General features: G+C 41.1%; 1 protein-coding gene across 2 annotated transcripts in view; it reads left to right on the forward strand.

The window, feature by feature from the left end:
* Positions 1-25020, forward strand: part of Cep112 (centrosomal protein 112) — a 406791-nt gene that overhangs the window by 307457 nt on the left and 74314 nt on the right. For both annotated transcript variants that reach the window (XM_028761272.1, XM_028761273.1), the window contains 2 exons: positions 2675-2737; positions 6991-7140. In XM_028761272.1, the coding sequence (XP_028617105.1) occupies positions 2675-2737; positions 6991-7140 (213 nt within the window). The remainder of the gene's footprint in view (positions 1-2674; positions 2738-6990; positions 7141-25020) is intronic.

Here is a 25020-nt window from a genome sequence, read left to right on the forward strand (position 1 = left end):
TCGTGTTTATTTTTTTAACTAGTGTGTATGAATGTATGTTGGTGCCTATGGTAGCTTACATCATAATATGCGTGTATATGGATGTATGTTGGCACACATGGTAAGCTTACTCCATGGTATGCATATGATGAATGTACGTTGGTATCTATGGTAAGCTTATACCATGGTGTGCATGTGAAGGTTAGAACACATGCTTGGGTGTCTGTCCTTATCTTCCATCTTGTTCTAATCTCTTGTTGCTGTCCACCATGTGCAAGAAGCTAGTTCGCCTATGGGCCAGGGCTCCCTGTCTTGCTGTAGGAGTACCTGACTTTTAGCTACTACACCAGCTTCATATGGGGTCTGGGGGCTGAAATCAGGTCCTCACACTTGGACATCCAGTGTCTCCTCCACTGACTCGTTTCTCCAGCCCCAGGAGTCACTCTTGCCTCACCTCTTTCTATCAGACAGTACATCCAGTCAGTTCTTCTTTCAGGCCTTTTGCAAAGTCTGCCTGTGTCTCATCACCCCCTTTGCCAACCTATATTATTTGCTGCTACAGCCTAAATGGCCTCTTTGTTTGATTCTTGCCCCCAACAAAAATCTTGAGTGATTTTATTACTACTTAAATTACTATTTTCTCCTATACAGAAAACACTTCAGGAACTCCCCTTGTTACTCATATTAAAAACTACATTCTTTGCAGTCACAGGCAGGAACCCATAGACTCAGGTCCTTTTCTCCCTCAGAGGTCAGCTCAGTCGTTGCTCAGTGATGGTCTTACTGGCCCCCGGCACTGGGAATTTTAGTCTGTGCTCCCTCTGACTCAGGGCCCTTGTAGATAGAGTTGCTGTGACTTCCTGAGCCTATCCAGGAGGTGTTCACGAACTTGTGTTTTTTACATTACAAACTTCCCTCTACCTTTCACAACCCCCTCTTTTCCTTCCTTTATCTTTCTCATGGAGACAATCAGACCATCTAAAACATCACTTTTTAAAATTATAATTTTCACTCGGGCAGAAGCTCTACAGAAGTAGAGAGAGATTCTTCTGTGGTTTGTGCTATGTTGTCGCCCTAGACTAGATGGATGAGTTGGGTGTTTATCAGTAGAGGAGCATATCTAGTTTGTTTGGGCCAGCTAGCCACAGGTCCTGCAGAGGAACTGCAGCTGAGACACAGCCTTCTCTGCACTGACAAACATCTCTGAAAAGGAAATTGGCCTTTATAGCACTGCAATTAATTTTTAGGTTCTCTAGTGGGTAAATATTTTTAAAGCATTCAAACAGTGCCTGGCACATGGCATGAGCTCTCTAAGTGTTTATTTTAAAAGCAACAAATACTTCATCAAGCATTTTGTGATAAGTTACATTAGCAGAATGTGAACCAAAACCAATAAACCTCAAGAGGTTCAAAGTGGCCCTGATTCTGTAACGGAAAGTCGGCGTGTTAGTCATAGAGCTGCACCTCCTCCTGAGTGATCCTTAGGCCTTGGGAGAAGGCACGTGAAATAGATGTCTCACTTAGAATCCCTGGGTTTGAGCCACAGCAAGAAAAGGGCATGGACTGTGACTTACAGTTTGGGATGAATGTTAAAATAGCTACAGTGTGTGTGTGTGTGTGCGTGTGCATGTGTGTGTTTGAGGCAGATGTTAAGTCTCAGCTATATCATTTTTTGTTCTATATGGGGCTAGGCAGGTTGCCTCAGTTTCCTCACTCATAAAATGGGAGTTCATAAGGATACTGTTTCAAAGAACAAGAAAGAACCCATAGAAATTCCAGCTGTGTTTCCAGTTGTTTCCAATCCCATAGAACATCTTAAAGTAAAAGTTGAAGAAACTCTAAGAGAAATCAAGACAAAGATATGGAAAATAGAAACAGTGAAAAGAGATGACAAAACAGAGAGGCAGTCTGATGGATGAGCAGACAAGAGTAAACCATTTTTGAGAAATGAGGGTCTGTGCTTGCCAGGGAAAGGGCCCTGGATAGGGTGAGTCACTGTAGCCTTTCTGAGCACCAAGGAAAGCGTGAAGATCCCAAGCACTCCCAAAGACCAGGAAGAGGGTCACACCTAAAAAACAAGACTTGAGTGGCAGAACAATCACGTTCTGAGCAATGTGGACTTATTCTGGGAAGGCTACCCTAGTTCCAGGATAGAAATCTGTTTGATTTAGATATATTTGTCACTTCAAAAGATTACTCTGTGTGTTCAGCCAAGTAGGGGCTCAACTCTGCTTAGTGGTCTGAACTTTTCACACCTGCCTTTGTCTGAGAGCACCTATTTTCTTTTTCAGCTAAGGTAAAGAAGATTCAATTTACCCACTTCCTTCCCTTCCTCCTCCACCAGTTCCCTGCCCCATTTGTCTCCCTTTCCCTTCCTGTTCTTCATTCTCCCTTCCTTTACCTTTGAGCCGTCACACTTGCTGTGTCTATTTCTGTCTCTCCTTCTCCCTTTTTCTTTCTATCCACAGAAGTCTTATGTTTGTCTAATAATTGGCAGGAGAGATCTTTTTTTCTTGCTTGCTTCTTCAGTGATGAATAGTTGGCGTCAGATCAAAGACAAGCCCTGTGGTTTTCTGGCTGCCCAGAAGGGCGGTGCAGCTGGCAGGCATCCCAGCTGCCTGGTGATAGGCATGTGGAAGAGATACCAAGCTCACAGGTCACTGTGTGTGTGTGTTCGTGTACGTGTGTTTTGCAGGCCAACAGCAGGCTGAAGCAGATTGAGAAGGAATACACTCAGAAGCTTGCCAAATCTTCCCAGGTAAGAAGAGCCAAAGTCACAAAAGAAAACAATAAATCCAAATCAAAAAGCAGAAATGAAACCAACAAACACAGCAAAGCCTTTGTACTTCAGAGTTAAATCAAATTCCTATCAGTTTTTCATGGATTAGTATGATATTTTTATGGGTTGATAAATAAAATATGTTTTTAATACTTCAATCTTATTAAATTAGGAATGATTGTGCATATTGAACCATTTGAACCAACATACTACACACACACACCTTCATATTCACACACACACACACACACACACACATATGCAAAGATGTTGTAAAACTAGTTAGCACACTTGAGCAAGCCCAGGCCAAAACACATTTCACAAGGGCAGGAGATACACACCTACATTTGTGATGTAAGCAGGTTGATAACATCTGTACTTTTCTTTTTTTTTCTCAATATTCTACCTCCTTGCACCCATAAGGTAGCTTGTTGACTAATTCAAAATAACATACAATGTATGTTAAATCATAAGCTTGACCCCTGGCTTCTTCTGGAGGGTGGAAAAGAATCACTGCATCCATCGCTGGCTTGTTGTCAACTCTGGCAGTTTTCCTACGGGGAAGACTAACAGTTAAAATGCCACCTCTGCTTGAGGGGCAATGCTTGCAGCACTTTGGCTGCCTGCGTTAGTCCATTTTCCAATAGCTTCAGTTAGAGAGTCTCAAAGCTCCGGAGTTCTGTGAGTTCTCCAAAGTAACCAATGGTTACCTTCCTTTGGTAAATGAGTAACCAAGCCATCCAATTTTACAGTTTTCCTGTCTAATGATTTTAAGTTTAAGGCTTTAGTGATGTTGCCTGTATACTATGGTGTATAAAGTGTAATTCATGTAACATTTTATGAATGCCTCATAATAGGAGGAACAGAACAAATTGCAATACCTAACATTCCTGGGCACAAACCTAGTGACTTTATTCAGTCTTCCTTATTGACTCCATTTTTCCAGCTGAGAAAACTGAGAGTTAAGGGCTGAGGATATAGTTCAGCAGTAGAGAGTAAAAATCAGAGATCAGAGAGATGAGCTCATAGGAGTTAGCAAGTGACTAAGCCAGGACTCAGCCTGGATCTGACTTCAAAGTGGCAATCTTGACCTTTGACATACCAACCTGCCCCAATGCTTCATCTTCCTAATACAGCAAAACTTTGAATGTAGTTATCAGGAAATGTCAATTCTGTAATTATTTCTAAAATGAGCATGTTATATAATTCTCATGCCATTAAGAAAGCCAGAAGTCTTTAATTGAATAGTCATATGTGTTTATATGAAAGATGATTATGGCATGGTTGCCATTATTCCAGCCCCTTCAGGAAGAAATGTCCTTGTCAATCTGCTGTAAATGATGCTTATAACCAGCTGAAAGAAATCTTAACACTCCTGAATTGAAGTTTAAACAGAAACATGAAAAATTGCAACTTGGCATAGTGCTCATTTTGCTTTGTTTGAAATGGAGGATACAGACAGTAAGATGGAAGCTGGCTAATAAAAATGCTTAACTCATAGAGTGTAAACAGGAACCTTAGGCTGAGCTACAGAGTGTGTGCAGAAGGCTGATTAGGTGACATTAAAGCAAATTCATTGTTAGCATATCGGAAAGCACAGCTTGGAATCCACAGGCTGGATTGGAATACCAGCCAGTGGTGCCACCTGTGTGTCCTTGAGGGCATTTACCTGCCACCTTTGGAATTCAGTTTCCTCAGTAGTCAGGAGAACATTATTACCTACCTCTTAAGACACTTTTAGCTAGTAAAGTAAAGCTAATAGCCAAAGCACATAGTACCTTGTATGTACTAAAACATTTAATAACTGTTAGCAACCTTAGGTATGTGAATATTGCAATAGGAGAAGGAAGAAGAAAGTCAAGGAAAGGAGCTAGAGGGAAGTTAAAATGTTTTCATCAGACATCACGCTTTGAGGTGTTTAAAGACTGATGAAGCTTCTCTACAAAATTTGGAAATGTACAAGTGTTCTATTAATCTTCAAGACACTAAGGGAAAGGCCGTGGGAAATAACCAGTATCTATCACGCACTGTAAGCATTTCATAAACCAAAGATCAACTGATGCCAGAAACACACATGCTGAGGAATGTCGAGTGGAAGATAGCCTTATTCTGATAACAGTGCTCTGTCCTCATCTCTGATACAGAGAGGATTTATAGCCATCAACTGGCACTAGTCTACAGTGCCTGCCAGTCACTGCTGAGAAACAGATTATTTTTAAATGAATATTTAAAAAAGAAACAGAAACATGGGTTGTTTGTGCTTTCAGATGCTAGTTTGTTGGAATCTCTAAAGCATATCTCATCAAGCTCATGAGCGTGCCAAAAGCAAAGTTGCTTCAGTGTGTTTATTGAGATTTAAAACCCCTTGTAAGAGCGGTGCTAATGTGAAGACAGTAGTGGTGGGTCCATCGGCGCTCAAGAGAGCAGCCGTTTAAATTTAGAAAATATTTGAAATCTTTTCCTCCTGTAAAGGAAGTCACTTGATCTTTGAGATTTTATCAGGCCCTGGACCTAGTAGAACATGTGCACTTCACCCCAGCACACTCAGAGACTGTGCCCCTTATGAACCACACAGCACTCATCGTAGAAGAAAGGGCAGCATCATCTCTGGCATGATCATTTTCTTTTTTTTTTTTAAGGTTTTATTTATTTATTCATTACATGTAAGTACACTGTAGCTGTCTTCAGACACACCATAAGAGAGCATCAGATATCATTGTGGATGGTTGTGAGCCACCATGTGGTTGCTGGGATTTGAACTCATGACCTCTAGAAGAGCAATCAGTGCTCTTAACCACCATGCCATCTCACCAGCCTGACATGATCATTTTCTAAGTCACATATTTGTTCTTTTTGTCTAAATATTAGATGGTAACCTTGACTTCTCAGTCTTCACAGTTCAGTTCCCTACTCTTCAGTTTCCAAAACAAGGTATTACAGTTTTGCAAAAATCTTCATAGCTGAAGAGGACTGGCTGAACCCACTGACTGCCAGTCAACCCTCATCACTACCCTGGCTTGCTTCCCCTTCATGGTGCAGATTAATGCCCCAACTGTGTCCAGGGGCCATGGCAAGAAGTAGAGGGTCAGCAAGGGGCTCTGCCTTCCTGTATTTTGTGAGGAACTGCAGTGACCTCCTGTCTTTTCTAGGTGTGGTTTATGTTGGCTATTGAACTTAGAGGAAGAGTTTCAAACTGTACCAAAATCTGGTAAAACAGTAGAATGATTTAAAAGTTGAAATTTAACCTGTTTTACATTCTATAAAAACTTTAAATAAGATTCTAATATCTATGTAAAGTTTCATTGCTTAATAATTATTAGCAGCTGTTATTGCTTTCCTGGGTCAGGCTGCTTATAGCACCCTACCAAAATAGCCCCTGTTGTTTGCCAGAATGTTAATTTTTCATATCTACATGAAACTGGCTCATTGGAAGATGATGCTGACTGTTGGCTTCAGCTCTTAACTAGCTCCATAGCTGGAAATCATCTTCAACAAGGTGAAATATCTGACCTCACTTGGTATCTGTTTCGTCATTTTGAAAAGAATAAACTATTCTTATCTCACAGTAGCAAATAATATAAAAAGCTTTAAATCTCAACACAATACATAAACATTAGTTAATACCCAAGACTTACTGTATAGAATTAGGTGACCATGAAGAATGAACTTACTTAGCTTGCTGGTAGTTTAGTAGTAGTGGTGGTGGGTAGGAGGTAGTAATGGGTGGTGGTGGTGGCTGTGGTGGGTGGATGGGGGGATGGTGATTGGATGGTGGGTGGGTGGTGGGGGTAGGTGGTGGGGGTAGTGAAGGGGTTTGGGGGAGTGCTATGTGGTGGTGGTACAAAGTCTTACAAAAGTCAGACCAGCCTTTCTCGCTCTTAAGAAGTTTATTTCTCAGTAAAATACAGTCTGACATATTTCTTCTTCTTCTTTTTTTTTTTTTTTTGAGATCACAGATGTTCTTTCTTCTGATGAGTAAATATTGTGGAATGTTAGAGTGGAATTGTCTTCCAAATATATTTGGTTCAGCAGTTGTTCACCATTCACAGTTTTATTGGAGCCTTTTATTGTGTGGAATTTTGTGCATTATCCTGAGTGATACGTTAATGGAAAATGTTCAGTTTGTGGAATAGAGTTTTGCCAAATTCATTCTTTTGTTAAGCATAAATACATATAAAATAGATGCCTCTTGCTGGAGAATTTGAAGTTACAGCATGCTGTTTTCATTTTAGATCATAGCAGAACTTCAGACAACCATTTCCTCTCTGAAAGAGGAGAGCAGTCGGCAGCAGCTTGCTGCAGAAAGACGGCTCCAGGATGTTATACAGAAGTTTGAAGATGAGAAGCAGCAGCTGATTAGAGATAATGACCAAGCAATCAAGGTAATCTGAAGACTCCAGCAACCAGTGGTACCAGCTGCTTTAGTGTAATTAAAAGGAGGCTGAAATCCCAGCAGTGGGCAGATGAACGCAGGTATCTGCCCTGCTCACACAGCCTGCAGTAATTCCATTCACTGGACGCTCTACCTTTGATGTATCCAGTGACTCAGGCTGACTTCCTTCCAAGAAATTGCATGCCAACATAAAAAGTCATTCTTGGCAAGCCCTCCCCATTCATATTGAACAAATATCTGAAAAATACATCATCTTTCTCTTGAGAACTACTTTGGAATTGTCTCCTGAAATTAGAATGAGTGTCCGGCCCAGTCCTGCTGCCCATCACATGCAGAAGTCAGCTTCCCATTTACAGTCTGCTCTCTGCCTGCACCTTTCACTGTGCATTCACAGAATGAGCGATAGTGTCTGTCCCAGGCGTGCAGTGCCAGCCGTCGGATGTGCGTTTACACAGCGCAGGGCTGAGTGTCGCTGCTGAGAGCTCTGGTTGTTTCTAAAGGGCTTCAGAGAACCATTCACACCTGAGCAACAGAGAGCTCCCTGCACCTGATCCTCTGGGTTAGAGGCAGTTAGAGCTCAAAGTAGCTTTGTCCTTGGCTTCATAGCAGTGGATGCTATTGTAAGTGTCTACATCACGCTGTGCTTCGTCTGTGAGGAGCAGCATCTGGAAACCTTTATAAATAAGGCTGAAAGGAGAACAAAATGGTTTTAAAAGATACCCAGCAAAAGGTTATTTTTCACTGCCTTTGCTATAACAATACTTAAAACATGTAGAGTAATCATAGCAAGGAAAAATTTGCTCTGTGTGTGTGTGTATGTGTGTGTAAAATTTAAGCATAGATGGTATTGAATAAAATAAAAGGTTTTAAGAGATGAAAAAAACCTTTTGAGACCAATACAACCAACCAAGCTCACTTTACAGGTGAGAGGACTTGGGATTTGATTAATGACATTTTGCCTATTTATTTCTACTTGCAAGATTTTTGCCCTCCCTGGGTTATGAGACAAAACTAACTAAATAAATAAATAAATAAATAAATAAATAAATAAATAAATAAATAAATGGGAGGGAGGAAGGAAGGAAGGAAAGAAAGAAAGGAAGGAAAGAAAGAAAGAAAAGAAATGCCCACTTCCTTTCGTGTCTAGCCGCTGAGAGCATCCATCTTCCTTTCATGTTCCGTCCTGAGAGTGTCTGTCCTCCAAGCCCCTTTCGCTCTCGGATGCCCACTTTCCTCCACAGTCAGTGCACTGGCCTGGTACGACTGTCTCTGCTGCATGACCTAGCTGTAGAGTTTGTTTGAACTGTTTCAGTTACTTAAGAGTTTCCTTTTAAGTGGATTTCTCTTCCACTTATATCCAAATAAGGAAGTGGTTGGTAATTTCCAATTTTCAAATAAACAAGTGGTCCCATTTATAAGCAGGAGAAAATATGAGTCAGGTTACCCCAGAAACCGTCCTAGCATTGTTTTTAGAGGATTAAAGATACCTTGAAAGAATTGTAAATAGCACAATTACCCATTTTAAAATATTTATTCTTATAGTTTTAATACATTTGATGATAAAAGAGAAAAAGCCTTTTTAATCATAACTTCAGACCCATCCCAAATCACAGACTGAATTTAAAAATGGCAGTTGATATGTATATAACATGTGCATAAAACATATGTAGTCTGTTTTTCCTGATAGTAACAAATTACAGTACAGTTAAAAAGCCAAGTGTAGTGGCACATTCCTGTAACCTCAGCACTTTGCTAAGGCAGAGGGAATCATGAGTTCAAGGCCAGCCTGAGCTTTATAGCAAAATCTTGTCTGGGGAAGAAAAGTTTATTAATTAAAGAAAAATGGAAATGCAACAATAGTGGAAATACAATTCAGTTTTGGATCTGTTACTTAGTATGTAAAGAGAACAGATTGTTTACCTACCTCTATCAAAGTTGTTAAAATACTTGACTTACTAGCAGTTGTTTCTTTGACTTTTTCCCCTGGCTGTATGTATGTATCTATCTATCTTTCTCTCTCTCTCTCTCCCTGCCTCTCTCCCTCCCTTCCTCACTCCCCCCCCCCAAGCACATACATCTGTCTGCAGAAACAGTCAGCAGCAAGGATGCTAACTGTGAAAACTACTCAAACTGAGAACCAACTATTAGAAATGATTATTAAACCTGGTGCCTGCGCCCTGAGCTAACTGGATTTCTATGGGTACTAAAGTCATGCTGTAGAAAACATGTGAGGGATAATGCAGTCTCAAATCCACTGAGGACACCCATGCATGCACTGTAGCACCTTGGATAATAATTTGACAGTGCCCGTCACTATTAAATTGTTTAGGAGACCTGCTTAGCCTTTGACCCAATTCTAGAATTCTCCCTAATATGGTTGATTAAAGAGACTTACTTTGCTTTAGTTATGAAATGCTTGACCATGGTATGAAGCTGTCCTATACCATGCACCTGTGATGCCTAGCATTCTCTGTCTTCTTCCCATATCTGTCACTATAGGAAGAAGACTGAAAACCTGTCAGAGAAAGCAGTGTAAGCATATTGAAAATGTTCACAAGGTGCTTTACCATAAAAACCCAGGTTACAAAATTTATACATAAAAATAAACATGTCTGTCAAGAGAAGAATGTGAATACATATCAGACTTACTTAAGAGCTGACTTAGTAGATAACTCTGAAAAGTGAATTTGTAGTGAATTTTTTTTTTTATTTTATTTTATGTGTATGGGTATTTTGCCTACACATATATCATGTACCACATTCCTGTCTGGTATCCACATAGGCCAGCAGAGAGCACTGAATTCCCTAGGACTGGAGTTTCAGGAGAGTGTATGTGTGGGTGCTGAGAATCAAACCTGAGTCCCCTGGAAGAGCAACACATACTCTTTACCACTGAGCCATCTCCAGCCTGTGAATTGTCCTGATGTATTTGATTTATAACATCCCTATTACAATAAAAAGCATAAAATCTTTACCATTTGTTGCTTTATCTCATTTATCTATTCTATGTCTAAAACAATGCTTGCAGAAAAGATCATCCCTGGGGCTGAGAAATGGATCAGTGGGTAAAGACGCTCACACCAAGCCTGGTGACCTGAGCTCCATCCCCAGAACCCACACCGTGGAAGTCTGATGCCCACAATGGATGCCCTTGCTTCCACTCATGGTACATGTGCCCTCCAATAATGGATGAATGAGGGTAATAAATATTTTAAAAAGGATTATCTCTGATGCATACCCAAATACATGTCAACTTGATGACTTAAAGCAATCATTATATGCTTAGAGTTCTTGGGATAGAGAATTGGGCAGGGGAGATAAGGGGCTTTTTCATCCAGTGCATCGATGGGTTTCATTTAGGAGAAAGCTTGGTTGAAGCTGGGATGCCTGAGATGCAGTGTGTTCTTTAACAGAGTGCTCAGACTTTCTCTTGGTGGCTGGGGCGGCAGAGGGAGCCTCGGGGATATGTCAGAGAACCTACACTTGGCATGAAGCTGCACTAGAAAGATGCAGGATCACGCCCACCACATGCTGCTCGCTAGGACATGTTGCTGTGCCAGTGCTGAATCAAGTGAAAAGAAGTATACACTATTTTCCGATGAGGATGGCAGAGATTATATGGTCAAGGTAAAACAGTCATAGTCATCTATGGTAACAAATGGAGTTGTAAATGAGTGCATTGTTGACATGAGCACCACCATGTCACAGACTCCAGTGCCTCAGCCATGGCAATAGAAGGTCTTACCTGCTACCAATACAAATGTGGACAGTGTGTGCAGAAGGTATCCCTCACAGCTTTCTCCTCCCAGATGACTGCAGGACTGTTGGCACGTTCCCCTGCAGAAACCCCTACAAAGTTTAGCTAACCTGCCTCCTCCTCCAGTGTTATAATAAGTCCACCTCCTGGATCAGCTGTACAATAAACTGTTTGTTAGCTTACTAATATGTCTCCATCAGTGTGCACGGCCCACCTAGTCCCAGTGTCTCAGTGCGTGTGTGTGTGTGCGCGCGTGCGTGCGTGTGTGTGTGTGTGTGTGTGTGTGTGTGTGTGTGTGTCCTTTCTTCATTCCCATGACAATCAGGCCAGTGCCAAAGCCCTTCAGGTCGTATCAGTCATTCTGTACCAAGGGTCTAGTTTCACCTACCACTTGTTCTTCAGCTGTATAACAGCAATGAAAACCCTGTCTCCACAGTCCAGAACTTAATTAACTTCACAATAAAGTTACATCTTTTCCCTTTTTAAAGCAAATTTGTTCCATAGTTTTGTAAAAATATAAAGTAATATATGTTCATGACTAATCCTTCAGAATTTCTTTTAAAAGTTAAAAGTTTTCAAGTCATCTCAAATGTCACTAACCAAAAGTAACCAGTGTAGAACCCATGTGGACATCAGTTCAGATGTGCTGTTAACCATAAATGGGGGGAAGGGGAATACAAGTAGATTCATAGTGAACCCTATTTCAAATACTCTTTATTTGTTTGTTTGTTTGTTTGTTTGTTTTGTTTGCTTTGTTTGGGAAAACATTGACCTTCAATCCCACAGATTAAAGAGGAGAGAAAAGCAACAGAGAGTGTCGAACTATGGAACAAAACAGATGATGGGGGCTGAGAAGTGAGTGCCTTTGCAGTTATCCTCTCTATGCCCACCCCTTCCTGTCCACTACCTTGTGTAGTGTTGCTCTTTCCATGCTGTTCAGGCCAATGTTGTTCATGCTTAGCCACACACTTTAGTTTTAATTCTCTTGGCGTATGGATGCAGTTGTACACTGTGCCTTTTCCTCAGCATTTCCAATTCTAGGGCTCAGTTGGCCAGGTGGTTCTCAATGGTCTTTTCTACTCAAAGAGCTTTTTGTAATTAAGAATGTCTACTGGTCAAGCCTTGTATTTGAGACATGTTACATAGATACTATATTTTTGTTCACCCTTTCTTCCAGTGTGTAGCTATCACTGATATAATGATTTGGTTGGTTGGTTTTGGTATGGTTTTATTTGGCTTTGTTTTGGGTTCTATCTAGTTTTTTAGACAGGGTTTTTTTGTGTAGCTCTGGCTATCCTAGAACTCACTCTGTGGACCAGGCTGGACTTGAACTCAGAGACCCTAAGATGGCTTCCTCCAAAGTGCTGAGATTAAAGGCATGCACCACCATACCCAGTTTTCTGTAACTTTAATATTGCTGTAAGGAAAGCTGGAAGGACCTAATGTTCCTCCATATAAATGACTGTTATTAATGAGGGATTCCCGAAGTCTTTCTCATGGAAGTTTTGTTAAGCCGTGGTGTATACAGCTATTAAGGTGTTCAGACTTGATTGCAGATACTTTTGAAGGATAGTAATCTCCCTCTCTGTGTGGAGAAAATTGACCTCTGCTGTTTTCCTCCTGTTCTGTAGTTTGAGGGAAATAAAAGGAAGGATGGGGAGAGAGGGGAGCATGCAGTGCTGTGGAGCTGGCTGCTCACCCTTGGAGATTTAATTAAATAAATCAGGGTTCATCTTACCGAGCTGCAACAGACTGCTTCTGTCTCCTTGAGCTCAGGCTTAACCACACTCTTGACACCCATGAAGTAGAGAAAAGGTTGTCTCCCCCTGATAGAGCTATGCTGTCCTCACCTGGTCCACTGCCTCATCCACCGCTCCTCCCTCCATCCCAAGAGACAAACAATGAGGCGCCACAGTCTTTGTCTCTCCAGATTTGAGAATGTTAATGAGAATGCTTAGAATCATAACAGAAAGATATTCTGGAGACGGTGCCAGGCCTTGACATTGGACCACTGTGAATCTTTTCAGAGTGTTCCAGAATCATCCTTTACCTGGGCACAGGCTTTTGATAGTGTTTTGTATTTTATCAACATTACTCCCTTATACTTCTGTCAATAAATCTTCGATACTTTGTACTTAGGTTTGTGTGGGTTTTGTTTTGTGTTGGCATTGAACTCATGGCCTCTCCCAGTCTACACTCATGCACTGCCATTGAGCTGAACTCCTGCATCTAGTGTTTGTTCCTGTTTCCTGTCTCTAGTTTGTACTAGAAGAAAGCTATTAGTGATCTAAATATAAAATCCTGATTGATTTTGTTATAAGATTTAACAAGTAACCTATGTTGGTCACCAGCAGCCACAATGATATTCCATAACAGTCTCTCAAATTCAGAGTTTTTAATAACAAACTTTTGTTTTCATGCAGCATGGCCACGGGACACTGGTGGAGGGTTTGTGCACTGTTGGGGTTTGACTTGGGCTTTCAACTGAATATGGCCAACTCTGTCTGTACAATTGTTTTGATTTGTAGCTGCCTGGGGTGGTAGGTAGATCCTAGAAATACAAGATGATGAGTGTAAATATCTGCAGTCTTCTGTTTTCCATAGCAACACCTTCCATGCCATCTGACTTACAAATTCCTCATTTCTGTTTTAGCCTCCCTCTCTTCTTCCTTCTCTAACACTTAGTAATAATTTTTGTGTACTATATCAGTATCTGTGCTGTCCCTGAAGATCTGTCCCCACCTGTCATGGAAACTTCCACACAAAGGAATTTTCAATTTTAAGGTTTTCTGCCCTGAGCCTACAGCCTTTGTTTATGTGTTCATTTTTATGTTAATTTGTTTGACCAGGGTCTTCTTGCTGTAGCTCCTGCCTCAGCCTTCTAACTATGGGGATGAAGCAGTGTGCTGCCACACCCCCTTCTAACTATGGGATTGAAGTAGTGTGCTGCCACACCCTGCTTTAGCTCCTGTCTCTAGTCACCATTAACATCTCCACTCAGATGGTCCACAGGCAGCTCAAAGTAGACATCTTTATGAGACCGAATTTTTCTTTTCTGCTCTTCCCAAGCTACTCTTCTTCTTGTGTCAGATATCTGAATTAAATCATCATTGTCTACCTAGTTACTCAGGTTAGAGTCCTAGAAACTTGACGGGATTCTTCTCTGTGCTTGTCTCTCATAAATCAGTCCTTAGGACAACTCCTAAATTTATCTGGACATAGCTCATTCCACACTCAGTAGTTCCTACCATTACTCAGAACTACATCCTCTCTGACCCTGCCTCGTACAATTTCTCCTTCCTGGAATTACTGCCCAAAGCTCTGTCCCTCACACTGACGATGCTGTGACAGTTCTAGAACACAAATAAGAGCATGGTGTTTACAGCTTAAAATCTGTCAGTAGCTTTCCATTTCCTCCAGACTAAATCTAAAACCTGTTCTCCTCACAGAGGAGACACAGCATCTAAAACTGTAGTTCTGAGGTTGCTCCCTGTCCTTTCATTCATCAGGGTTCAACTGTTTTCACAAGAACACAGACACATCACTGTATGCATTTCACTGTTTGTACAGCAGCAATGGGAGATGAAAATGCTGGTCCCAGTCAGCCATCCTAGTAGTGATTTCTTCCTTCCACATACATGTGCTTGAAACAAAGAGGAAACAACCAAATACCCATTTTATTATCCCAGATCTTGAGACACAGCAATACTCTTCATAATAATGGGGAGAGCACATGAAGCCCTTCTGCCACCTATTGAAGTAGGTCGGTTGTCTCAGGAAAAGGCAGTTCTGCACCAAGTGTGGGCTGCACTCTGTTGTTCTGAAAGGACTGACAGCCTGTGCTTCTTCACACACTAGTATTTGACAGACATTTTCAAGAAAATAAAGTGAGCCTGACAAGCCAAGGATAACAACTGACTATATTGTTGCTAATAATAAAATTTGCCCTTTCAAACAATAAGTTAGAATTTTGGAAAAATTGGTATCACTGTTGTGAGTCTGACAGCTTGGCAATGCTTACTTTCCTGATGAGATCAGTGACTTTGCAAGTGGTGAGAATGGGGCAGGGAGAGAGTGCAGCATCTCTAGTTGAAAGATTTATATGACTCATGATTCATTATACTCTGTATTTCAGATGATCAATCCCTGATGTTACAAACCCCTTCATGACTAAAAGACCCATTCAGTGCCCAGAAGAGACCATGGGATTTTAATGTAACTACATGCAAAGTTCGTGCATGAGAGCTGCAGATTCCACATGGCAGCTAGCGTCAGAAACTACCGTTTGCTGTGGTTTGATATTATAGAATTGCAAAATGCCCCAATCATTGGAAGGGCTGCTGAAATACCCTTCTGCCCTTTTCTGACATCTCTCTCTGTGACTGAGGTTTTTTTTTTTTTTTTCGTGTTTCATTGGGAACAATGTTTTTGCAAGAGTTTAAATACAGAAACAGATATAAGTTTAGTTCCCTCTGTTAAATTTGTAGAAATATAAAATACCCACATATATGATTGATTTTTTTTTAATCTCAAAAACAAACCATTTAGGATTTGGAAAGATAACTTAGTGAAGTATCTGCTATGCAAGCATGAGGACCTGAGTTTAAATCTCTTAAGTGCTCACTCAAAAGACCAGGTGCATAAGAGATACCTGTAAACCCGGTAGGGAGCAGAGGTCGTCAGACAGATTTCTATAGCTCGTTGGACAACCAGTCTAGTTGAAGCAGTGAGCTCTAGGTTCAGTGAGAGACCCTGTCTCAACAATTTAGGTGTAAGGGCTGGAGAGATGGCTGAGCAGCTAAGAACACCGGATGCTCTTCCAGAGCATCCAGGTTTGGTTCTCAGTACCTGCATGATGGCTCACCATTGTCTTCAATCCTGTCCCAGAGACTTCTTCTGGCCTTCTTGGGAACTGTATACATAAGGCACATAGACATGCATGCAGACAAAATACCCATACACATTGAATAAAATGTGTAAAATATTTAAAGGTGTAAAAATAAAATACAGTGGAGGGTGATCAAAGAGGACACCTGTCATTGACTTCCAGCCCTACACACATGCACATGTACACACATGCACATGTACGCAAACACACATGTATACAAATGCACATGCATACAAATGCACATGTACACACATGCACATGTCTGCAAATGCTCATTTGTATTAAAAAGAGTCTTTGTTCACTCACAGTGAATTTACTACTGCTGTTTTAAAACTAATTAAATGTTTTAATGTTTATGAGTCTTAACTTCTTCTAATGTATCAATAGATACAATCTACATGAACAAAAATTCTTTGAGGTTTTTTTTTATTTTCAAGTTACATTTTTAAATTTATTTAAGAAGAATATGAATAGGAATTATTCAATAATTTTGGTTGTGAAACTTAAATTTATATTTTGGGCAATCACCGTGTTATTATAGTGCCTTTGAACTATATGTGATATAGTTTAGAATTATTAAAAGCTAAATTTTTTTCAAATACCTTTTACATTCTGAAATATTAAAAAGCTAAATGATCCATATATTTTCTAGTTGCTGACTGACCATGAGCCATTGTTGTTTGGACAGTGCAGTAATAACAATTGTCCACACAGTCACCCCAGGCATGTAAGGGAACAGTGGACCAAGCCACTAATTCAGAGCAATCTGTCTCTCCTATTCCTAATTACTCTCCTTCATATCCGCATCATTTGCTCACCAAAGTTTAATTCCTCCTCTGGTTTCGAATGTACAAAGCAGTGTTTTAAGGGTTCAAAGTATTTTCCACAAAACTTGAAAGATTTTTTGTCCACTGAATAAAGGATCATTTTCAACAAGTTTTAGAATAAAGTACAAATTTACCAGAGGCTAGAACAGGAGGGACTCGGGGTTAGCACATGAGAGCTGCTCCTGTCCCCTCTGCTCACTCGCTGTCACTACATCTCCTTCCTCGGAAGCAAGGTCAGAACTGCACACTGTGGCTGAGCCTATCTTCTAGGAAGGTGGTTCTCGGCTTCCATTACCATGAATGCCCCTTGTGTGTTAGCAGACAAGTCTTCTTGGGTGGGATGGAAAACTCCTCTATTCTTAGATCATTAATTCTAATTCAGGAGGCCACAAAGAAAGTGCCACTTTTTTTCCCTGTGTCTTTAGGACATGCACACAGGGAAGGCAAGAATTAAATAATGAACAGGTTCCAAAGAAAGCCATCTGAGGCTAGGCCAAGATTTCTTTCTGTGCTTCTAAAGCCCCTCAAAGAGGCTTGTAATTTTATTCTTTGGAAATTGATTCATATAAGCTCTTAGCACAGTGAGACTGCCCAAGCTTATGAAATATTCCTTTTCCCCCTCAAGCATTCTGGTAACACAGAGCAGATTTCTCGGTGTCCTACTGGCAGACGACCTTTTCTCGTGAACTCCAGTCAGTGGCCGAGGGAGAGAAGCATCGGTGCTTTAAAGGCTCTTTCCTATGCCTGCAAGCAACATTTTTTACAATATTTCTCCTTGATATGAAATCTCTGCTTGGACATCTGGCCTCACAGTGAGGAACTTTCAATACTCAGGCTTCAAAGAGAGGACTTAGCTCTGCTGGTTCAGAAGGGCCATAGGAATGTTCCACAGTATCCTACAGAACAATCCCCAATGCTTCCTCAGATGAACTTCAGTGAGCCAAGTGGGTAGTGCTGACTAGCATTCAGGAGCTTGTCTCTGGCCTACAGCTTTCTGTAGGCACTTCCCAGGAGAACATACGGACATACAAGGCAGAGAGTACTCTGAGATTCTGCCTGCTAAGGCAAGATATGTGTCATAAGGTTTCTCACATGAGACATGTTAAGCAGAAAGAGGACTTCTTGGGGTGTGGAAAGGTTCATGAGGAAGGGAACCTGTAAAGACAACTTGTTAAAAATACCATAATGACACTATTACCTTGTTTGAGAATTTTTAAAAGATCTAAGTTCTTTTATCATATCCGTTATATTATCACAAACATTTACCAGCTCATTGCCATAAATTAAACCTGAGAATCTAGTTATATCACTAGTTACTAGGGCACTGGTTTACAAGGAAGCAGTGTTCATTTATCCAGCATACTTTTAACATGTCCACCAAAACATACATAGTAAATCTGTGTTCCTGAGAAGCTCAGAGTCTGAGTTATTTAAAAAAACAAAAACAAACAAACAAAAAAAAACAGGTTCACATGTCCTATTCTGAATTACCAGAAGTCTAGAAAGGGATTGATTATTTTCAAAAGGTTGTGGTTAACATATTTAGCAAAAGATCTGCCTGATGCTGAAGGCATTTATTAGAGGTATTCATGCATTTACTGTTCATTTTTGTTTGTATTTAAAGATGGTGTGTTGTCCCAGTTGCCCACTGAGGAAGTTAGCCTATAACCTCCTAGAATCTGCAGTGTCTGGTTTCCATCCTGAGGATCTGTATGGAGGGCTGACTCAGTGCCACAGTGCTCCCAAACACCCCTGAGGAAAGGAACACAGTCCACAGGGGCTGCTCACTCTTTTTTAGGGATCACAGAGGAGGCAACACTTAAGTCTTAGATGGAAAGGGTATATTACACAGAGCTCATGGATGTATGCATGAGGTTTTATTGACCATCCAAGACCACCTGCCTGGGGGCAGCACCACCTGTGTGGAGCTGACCTTCCCATATCATTGCTAATTAAGAAAGTATTCCCACATTTTTGCTCACAGACAGTCTCATAGAGGCATTTTCTCCCTTGAGGTTCCTCTTCCCAAATGAGACTGGCTTGTGTCAAGTTGACCCAAGATCTAACCAGGACACTACCGCTTCATAGTAACCATCATTCATCTTACCTCTTGCATTCCAGGGTTTGTTTCTAGAACAGCACATTGGTCTTGTTTTCCCATACCTCAATTTCTCCCTGGTGACAGCAGCATCTAGGGGTAGTCTTACCATTAGTGGTATGCTGAAGGCAGTCTACATGGCTAGAGCAAGCCGATGGCTTCTGCTGTCAGGAGTCCTACAATAGTATATGCTGTCAAGTTATTCTCTAAGGCCCAATTGTTAAGCCCAGGTACACTGTTGCAGCACTTCTCTGAGGTCCCCAACCTTCTTAATGAAACTGACTCCATTTCCCATCTCCATGATGATGGTGCTACGCCTCATTGTCACAGGAGGTGTATGGTTGTGCATCTGAGCAGACCCACTCTACCAGCCCTCTGCAACTCCTAAGAGCTACCAACTAACCTCTTGCTCTTCTCTGATATAGATATCCTTTCACTCTATTATTTCCATTTTTAAAATCTCCTTTGTAATCAGTATAATATAGAAATATTGTAGAACAATGTGTTACATTTTCTCTAAATGTTTTTCTGTGTATAACCATCTTTTTAGTTTCATGCGTCATTTGTCTATACCAAACTGTTCTTCTAGATCAGGGTTATCAAACTTTCTGTAAAGGGATAGATGGTAAAAAGTTACTGGCTTTATATACCACACATACTATCACAACTGCTAAGCTCTTTCCATTGTGGTTGGAAGCAGAGATAGACATTCTATCAGTAATTGTCTATGTCTGTCCTTCAGTTAACTTTATTTATGAGGACAGGGTTACTGCTGTGTTTGGTGTGCTGGCTATAGCTTTCAAACACCTGATCTAAGCTTACTCCACTCTTGCTTTATAGAGTTTTCCTCTTCATCCCAGTGCGTGCTTACAGGGACATTCTGAGCTTCACCTTTCCTCTTCACTATCTCTGTGACATCATCTATCACTTCTTCTGTGGAGATGACTTTCAGAAGCCCCAGCCCGTTCCCTGTTTGGATCCTGTATCTTGCAGAAACTGTAAATCATCATCTTGGGGAGAGATATAGTGCTATTTCTATACAGCTTACTCTGTCTGTTTCCTGGTAGAAATGTGGAGTTCACGGTTGTCCTTCTTTGTTCTTTCACCCCACTTTCTCTTGTGTCTCACCCAAGTTCTTAAACTCTTATTATCTGATTTGACCCTGTTCAGAGCTTTCCTCAATTTGTGATTGATTTAAAGCTGCCTCATCTCAGCTGATAGCCAAAATTCTTAGCGACATTTCAGGGTGAAAAAATCTACCCATAAATTCTTAAACCACTGTGGGCATCCTAACATTACAAAGAGTGCTCAGAAATCAGTAGGAAAATGCTAACAACCCATTCCTCCAGAGAGCAAAGAATGTGAAGATAGATCACAAGTAGAACATCAGTATTTGACAAACATGAAAAATGTGTTCATTCTCATTCATGAGTAAAAAAAAAAGTAGAAATCAAAAGTATACTTTCAAGGGTCCAACTACCATCAGATTTGCATAAATTTGAATTTGGAAAAAAGTACTCTGAAGGTAAAGGCTGAGGAGTCACATGAGCTCATGCATCGTTAATGGGAGGAAACTCAGAGTAGCCTAGATCCTTTGGTCCTACAGGTCCACAGACATAGATGTACTTGCAAGTATATCCAATGTCTTTTCAGTGTTTGTAGACACTGAAATACAGAAGGTCATGATTATACATTAAAATATCCTGACCGGTCTCGAATGAGTAATGAGAGGGGCCTGGGCTTGTTTCCTTTGTCTTTTAATGAGGTTTTAACCTTCTAACAATGGCATCTTACCAAATGATCAAACCTCAAGATCAAAATGTCTCTTGGCTGTCAAGCTGTGCAGCCTCCTCAGGTCACTTGATGCCATGTTGTCGTACTCAGACGTCTACCACCCACAAGCGTCTGCTCTGTTCCCGCACTTGCTTCCTCCTGAAGCCACCCTCCCCCGCCAGCCTTCTCACCTGTTAGAGAAGGCCTTATTAGCCAAGTCATTTCAAGGGCGCATCCACACTCTCCATGGAGCGTTTCTTAATGCCCTGTGCTCGGAGACTATTCATCATAAAACCCTGCTCTGCTTAATGGTCCCTGTAACGTGCATGTCTCATCTTCTAGTTTCTCCACAGTAGTGGGCACTCAGGAAACAACTCTTAACTGACTTAGAGAATGCAGTCCTTAGTTATGAAACATTTTTTACCTGTAAGGGAACAGTGTCAGCCTAGGACACCCCAAGATCAAGTTCTCAGCACAAAGGAGATTTAAATATTTGCCCCCCCTCCAGCGGGTCAAAGGGCAGAGAATAAGACAAAGATAGGAGATAGAAGAAAAGGGAGCAGGAGAAAGGAAGAAGGAGAGGAGGAAGGAGTATTTGTCCAGGAGGAGGACAAAAGGCAGTCTCTGGATAGACAGGAGACAGACATGACACTTAGGAAAATGGTGGTTCTTAAAGGTACAAGGGAAAAACCAATGTTAGGATGCGGTGTTTAATTTTAATTGGGCATGTTAATTAGGTGAACCAAAGGGGGCTTTTGATTGCTGGACTTCAGTACTTTGATAGCTGGACCTTGGTGGTCAGCCTCAGGAGGAGGAAGTGGCCAAATAAGGGAATAGACCTTGCTGGTTAGCTTTAGGATGTAATCATCTATGGCTTTTTATCAAGGCAGAGGGAATGAGGGAGAAGGGCAAGGCCTGCCAGAGCCATGCTTACTATGCTTGGACTTGCAAGAGCCTCTTCAATACCTGACTGGCTTTTGTAAAGGTATCTGTAACACATCAGTCCTAACCTTGGTGTTATGGAAGTGGAGGAGCTGGTAAGATGGCTCAGGTGTAAGGACACTTGCCATTAAGGCTGATGACTAAAGTTCAGTTCCCTTAGGACCCACGTGATAGGAGAGAACTGATTCCACAAGTAGCCTTCCACACTGGACATGCACTATGTCATGCATCCATGCTAATATGTGTGTACCCTGGCATGTGCTCTCTCATTCACACAGTGTGCACACACATAAATGAAATGTGATGATTAATTTTGAAATATAGTATTATCACACCTCCTTTACCCCACAGATTTGCAGTGAAATATGAGCCTTTAGGTTAGCAAACTAAACTGAAGACATCCTTGATGTGTTAACATTTTTAACTACTTGAAATAACTCACATGCTGTAAATATAAAACTAATCATAAGTCTTTCATTCCTAACAGTCGGGTGAGGATCTTCCCACTTGAAGGACTAGGAAGTAGAATTTGGAGAGAGATGGGAAGAAGATGGCTTGAAGAAATGTAATAACTGAGGAATAAACATGAAGACTGTTCCAGGGGTGGAAGGGACAGCACTGAGGACAGCAGGGTCACCTCTGCAGAAGATAGGAGGGGTTAGATTGGCATGTAGAGAAAAGCTCCTGGGAAAACCAGGCTGGAGCCCACTACCTGCTTGGAGACTTGATTTCAGATTATCTTTGTTGCAGCAGTGCTTACACACCTGACTGCAACAGGGATAGGCTGAGATACATGTAGACTTTTTAAAAAGGAAATACAAAGCATGTATGTATGTAGGTTATAGGTGTGTGTGCTTTCCCACCAACAAATATAGAATTACTATATTGAGATGTATTAATTTGTAATATTACAGAATACTAGTGAGGAAAAGTAGGATGTTAATAAACAGTTCTAGTACCATGAATAATTCAGCATAAATGTACTTTCTAAATAAGGAGAGAGCGCTCAGTTCTAACTCATGTTTTTATACATTATACAACATGAAATGATGCAGCTTTATATGAAATTTCTAAGGAACTATATCAGAATCAATCAAATACACAAATCATGTAATATCTTACATGGATTTTTTTTTCAAAAATCATATCATTAGAAAATCAATGCAGTGAGCTCTGCCACCCAAAAAGAGGGAAATGAGGTATCAGCAGGGGCGGTTGCCATCACGCCCGCCCTGACAGAGACTAAAGCTTTGGAGCAGCACAGAGCCGGGTGCTGGGTGGGATACAGGGACGCTTGAGTGTTGGGAGCACAGAAGAAAGAGTGGTCGAAAAACAAAGAAACTGCCCCCATTTTTTTCAAGAGACTTAGAACCCTTTTGCTTTTATGTCTCTGTCACTTGCTCCAGGACTCTTCCTAAAGCCCTCTAACCACCTACATAAATATTCATATGGCTGTTCAACATCTCATTAATAAAACAAGATTCGGTGGTAAAATGTTTCAGAGTAACAGATGATTTGCATCTCGCCCTTGTTTAACTTTAAATCTCAAGCAATTAATAAATTAGACTCGAGAGCTTTTTAAGAAGTTACTTGTACATGCACCACAAATTGCATTATTTTTATGTGTAAATAACGATGAAAGGGGAGATTGTTCCTTTGATGTCTATAAACTACACTGTAAAATATGCAGAAACATTCTTGAGTTTAGTTGGAGCCAAAACAAATAGGCTAGTTCATCAAACAAGGCAGCAGCATTCTCAGAAACCAGCATGATTTCCCTCCTCTGCAATTGCTTTTTCCATCTTTTATTCTCTTGCCATTCCTAGCGGCAGATTCATTCCAAGTTCAAAAGTGATGCTAGCCGGCATTTCCTCATCCAGAACACTGCTCTCTCTGCGGATTCCTCCTGATAAAATTGGCTTCCTATACAAGGCTCACCCGAGCTCAGCTGGACCTTGGCTTTCCTGCACTGAGCCATCCTTGTCCCTGGAAATCCACCATTGCTTAGACACTGATTATTTTAGACGTTAATAGACACTAATGTCCCCGAATGAAATGTTTTCCTCCTCTTCTCCAAGCTGACTTATTTCATTTCATTTTAAAATTTGTATCATATTTGTTTCATTCTATATACCTCGCACACTGGAGGCTAGGGGGCCTTAATATTATGGAATCTGAAGTCACACTGCCTGGGTTCAAGTCTTGGCTCCCCTACTTAGAATCTCTGTGCCTCAGGCTGCTTACTTAATCTCTCAGTGTTGCCATCTCCAGCGTGAGAATAATAACGAAGCTTGTCTCATGGGAATTGTGAGAATTAGGTGAGTTAATGTTTGGAAGACATTTTAACAGTGCCCTCCAGTTAGCAGCTAGGTCCTAAGTATGTGCAGTTACTCCTTCTCCCTGTCTCAGTCAGGGTTTGTATTCCTGCACAAACAACATGACCAAGATGCAAGTTGGGGAGGAAAGGGTTTATTCTGCTTACACGTCCACATTCCTGCCGGTCACCCAAGGAAATCAGGACTGGAACTGAAGCAGGTCAGGAAGCAGGAGCTGATGCAGAGGCCATGGAAGGATGTTACTTTCTGGCTTGCTTCCCCTGGCTTGCTCAGCTTGCTTTCTTATTGAACCCAGGACTACCAGCCCAGGGATGGCACCACCCACAGTGGGCCCTCCCCCCTTGATCACTAATTGAGAAAATGCCTTACAGCTGGATCTCATGGAGGCATTTTTCTCAAGGGAGGCTCCTTTCTCTGTGATAATTCCAGCTTGTGTCAAGTTGACAAAACTAGACAGTACAACTGACTCCTTGTCAACTTGACACATAAACATCACTATTAAGCCTCAACCCTTACTTTCTCATTCATCCCCAAGATCTAAATAACTTTAAAAGTCCCAAAGTCTTTGCAAATTCTTACATATTAAAATTTTAATCCCTTTAAAATATCCAATCTCTTTTAAAATTCAAAGTCCATTTTCAATTAAAAGTCTCTTTCTTCACTGTGGACTCCACTAAAATACTTTCTTTCTTCAAGAGGGAAAAATATCAGGGCATAATCACAATCAAAACCAAAATCAAACTCCAACCATCCAATGTCTGGGATCCAACTCACAATCTTCTGGGCTCCTCCAAGGGCTCAGGTCACTTCTCCAGCCCTTTCTCTGATTGCAAGCTGACGAATGCTATTTCTTACCACTTTGCCTCCCTCCTCTCCTGTCTAACTCCTAGGTTGTCTGCAGTATCTTCTTAGACATCTCTCTCCAGAAAGACTTCCTTAATCACCTAGCCTCCTAACACTGGCTCAGGAGTCCACTGTGTGCTGCCTTTGCATCTTCTGACCTCACCGTGGCACAGACTGCCATGGTTGGTATTGCTTCTTTGTGTCTCTGACTGGCTCCTGAGCTGCCAGAAACAGGGTCATGGATGTTGAGTACACCACTTGCAGCTCACTGCCAAGTTTACACAGGTTTGATGTCCACTCTTGTGTGAAATATAAAGAACAATGAAAACCAGAATTGCCCTTAGAAAGTACATTTTAAAGGGCATATTTAGCATGCCATCCTTGGGACTTGAGTTCTCTGGGCAA

Source organism: Grammomys surdaster, unplaced genomic scaffold (genome assembly GCF_004785775.1).
Source record: "Grammomys surdaster isolate TR1022 unplaced genomic scaffold, NIH_TR_1.0 126906, whole genome shotgun sequence".
In the NCBI taxonomy this organism is placed as follows: domain Eukaryota; kingdom Metazoa; phylum Chordata; class Mammalia; order Rodentia; family Muridae; genus Grammomys; species Grammomys surdaster.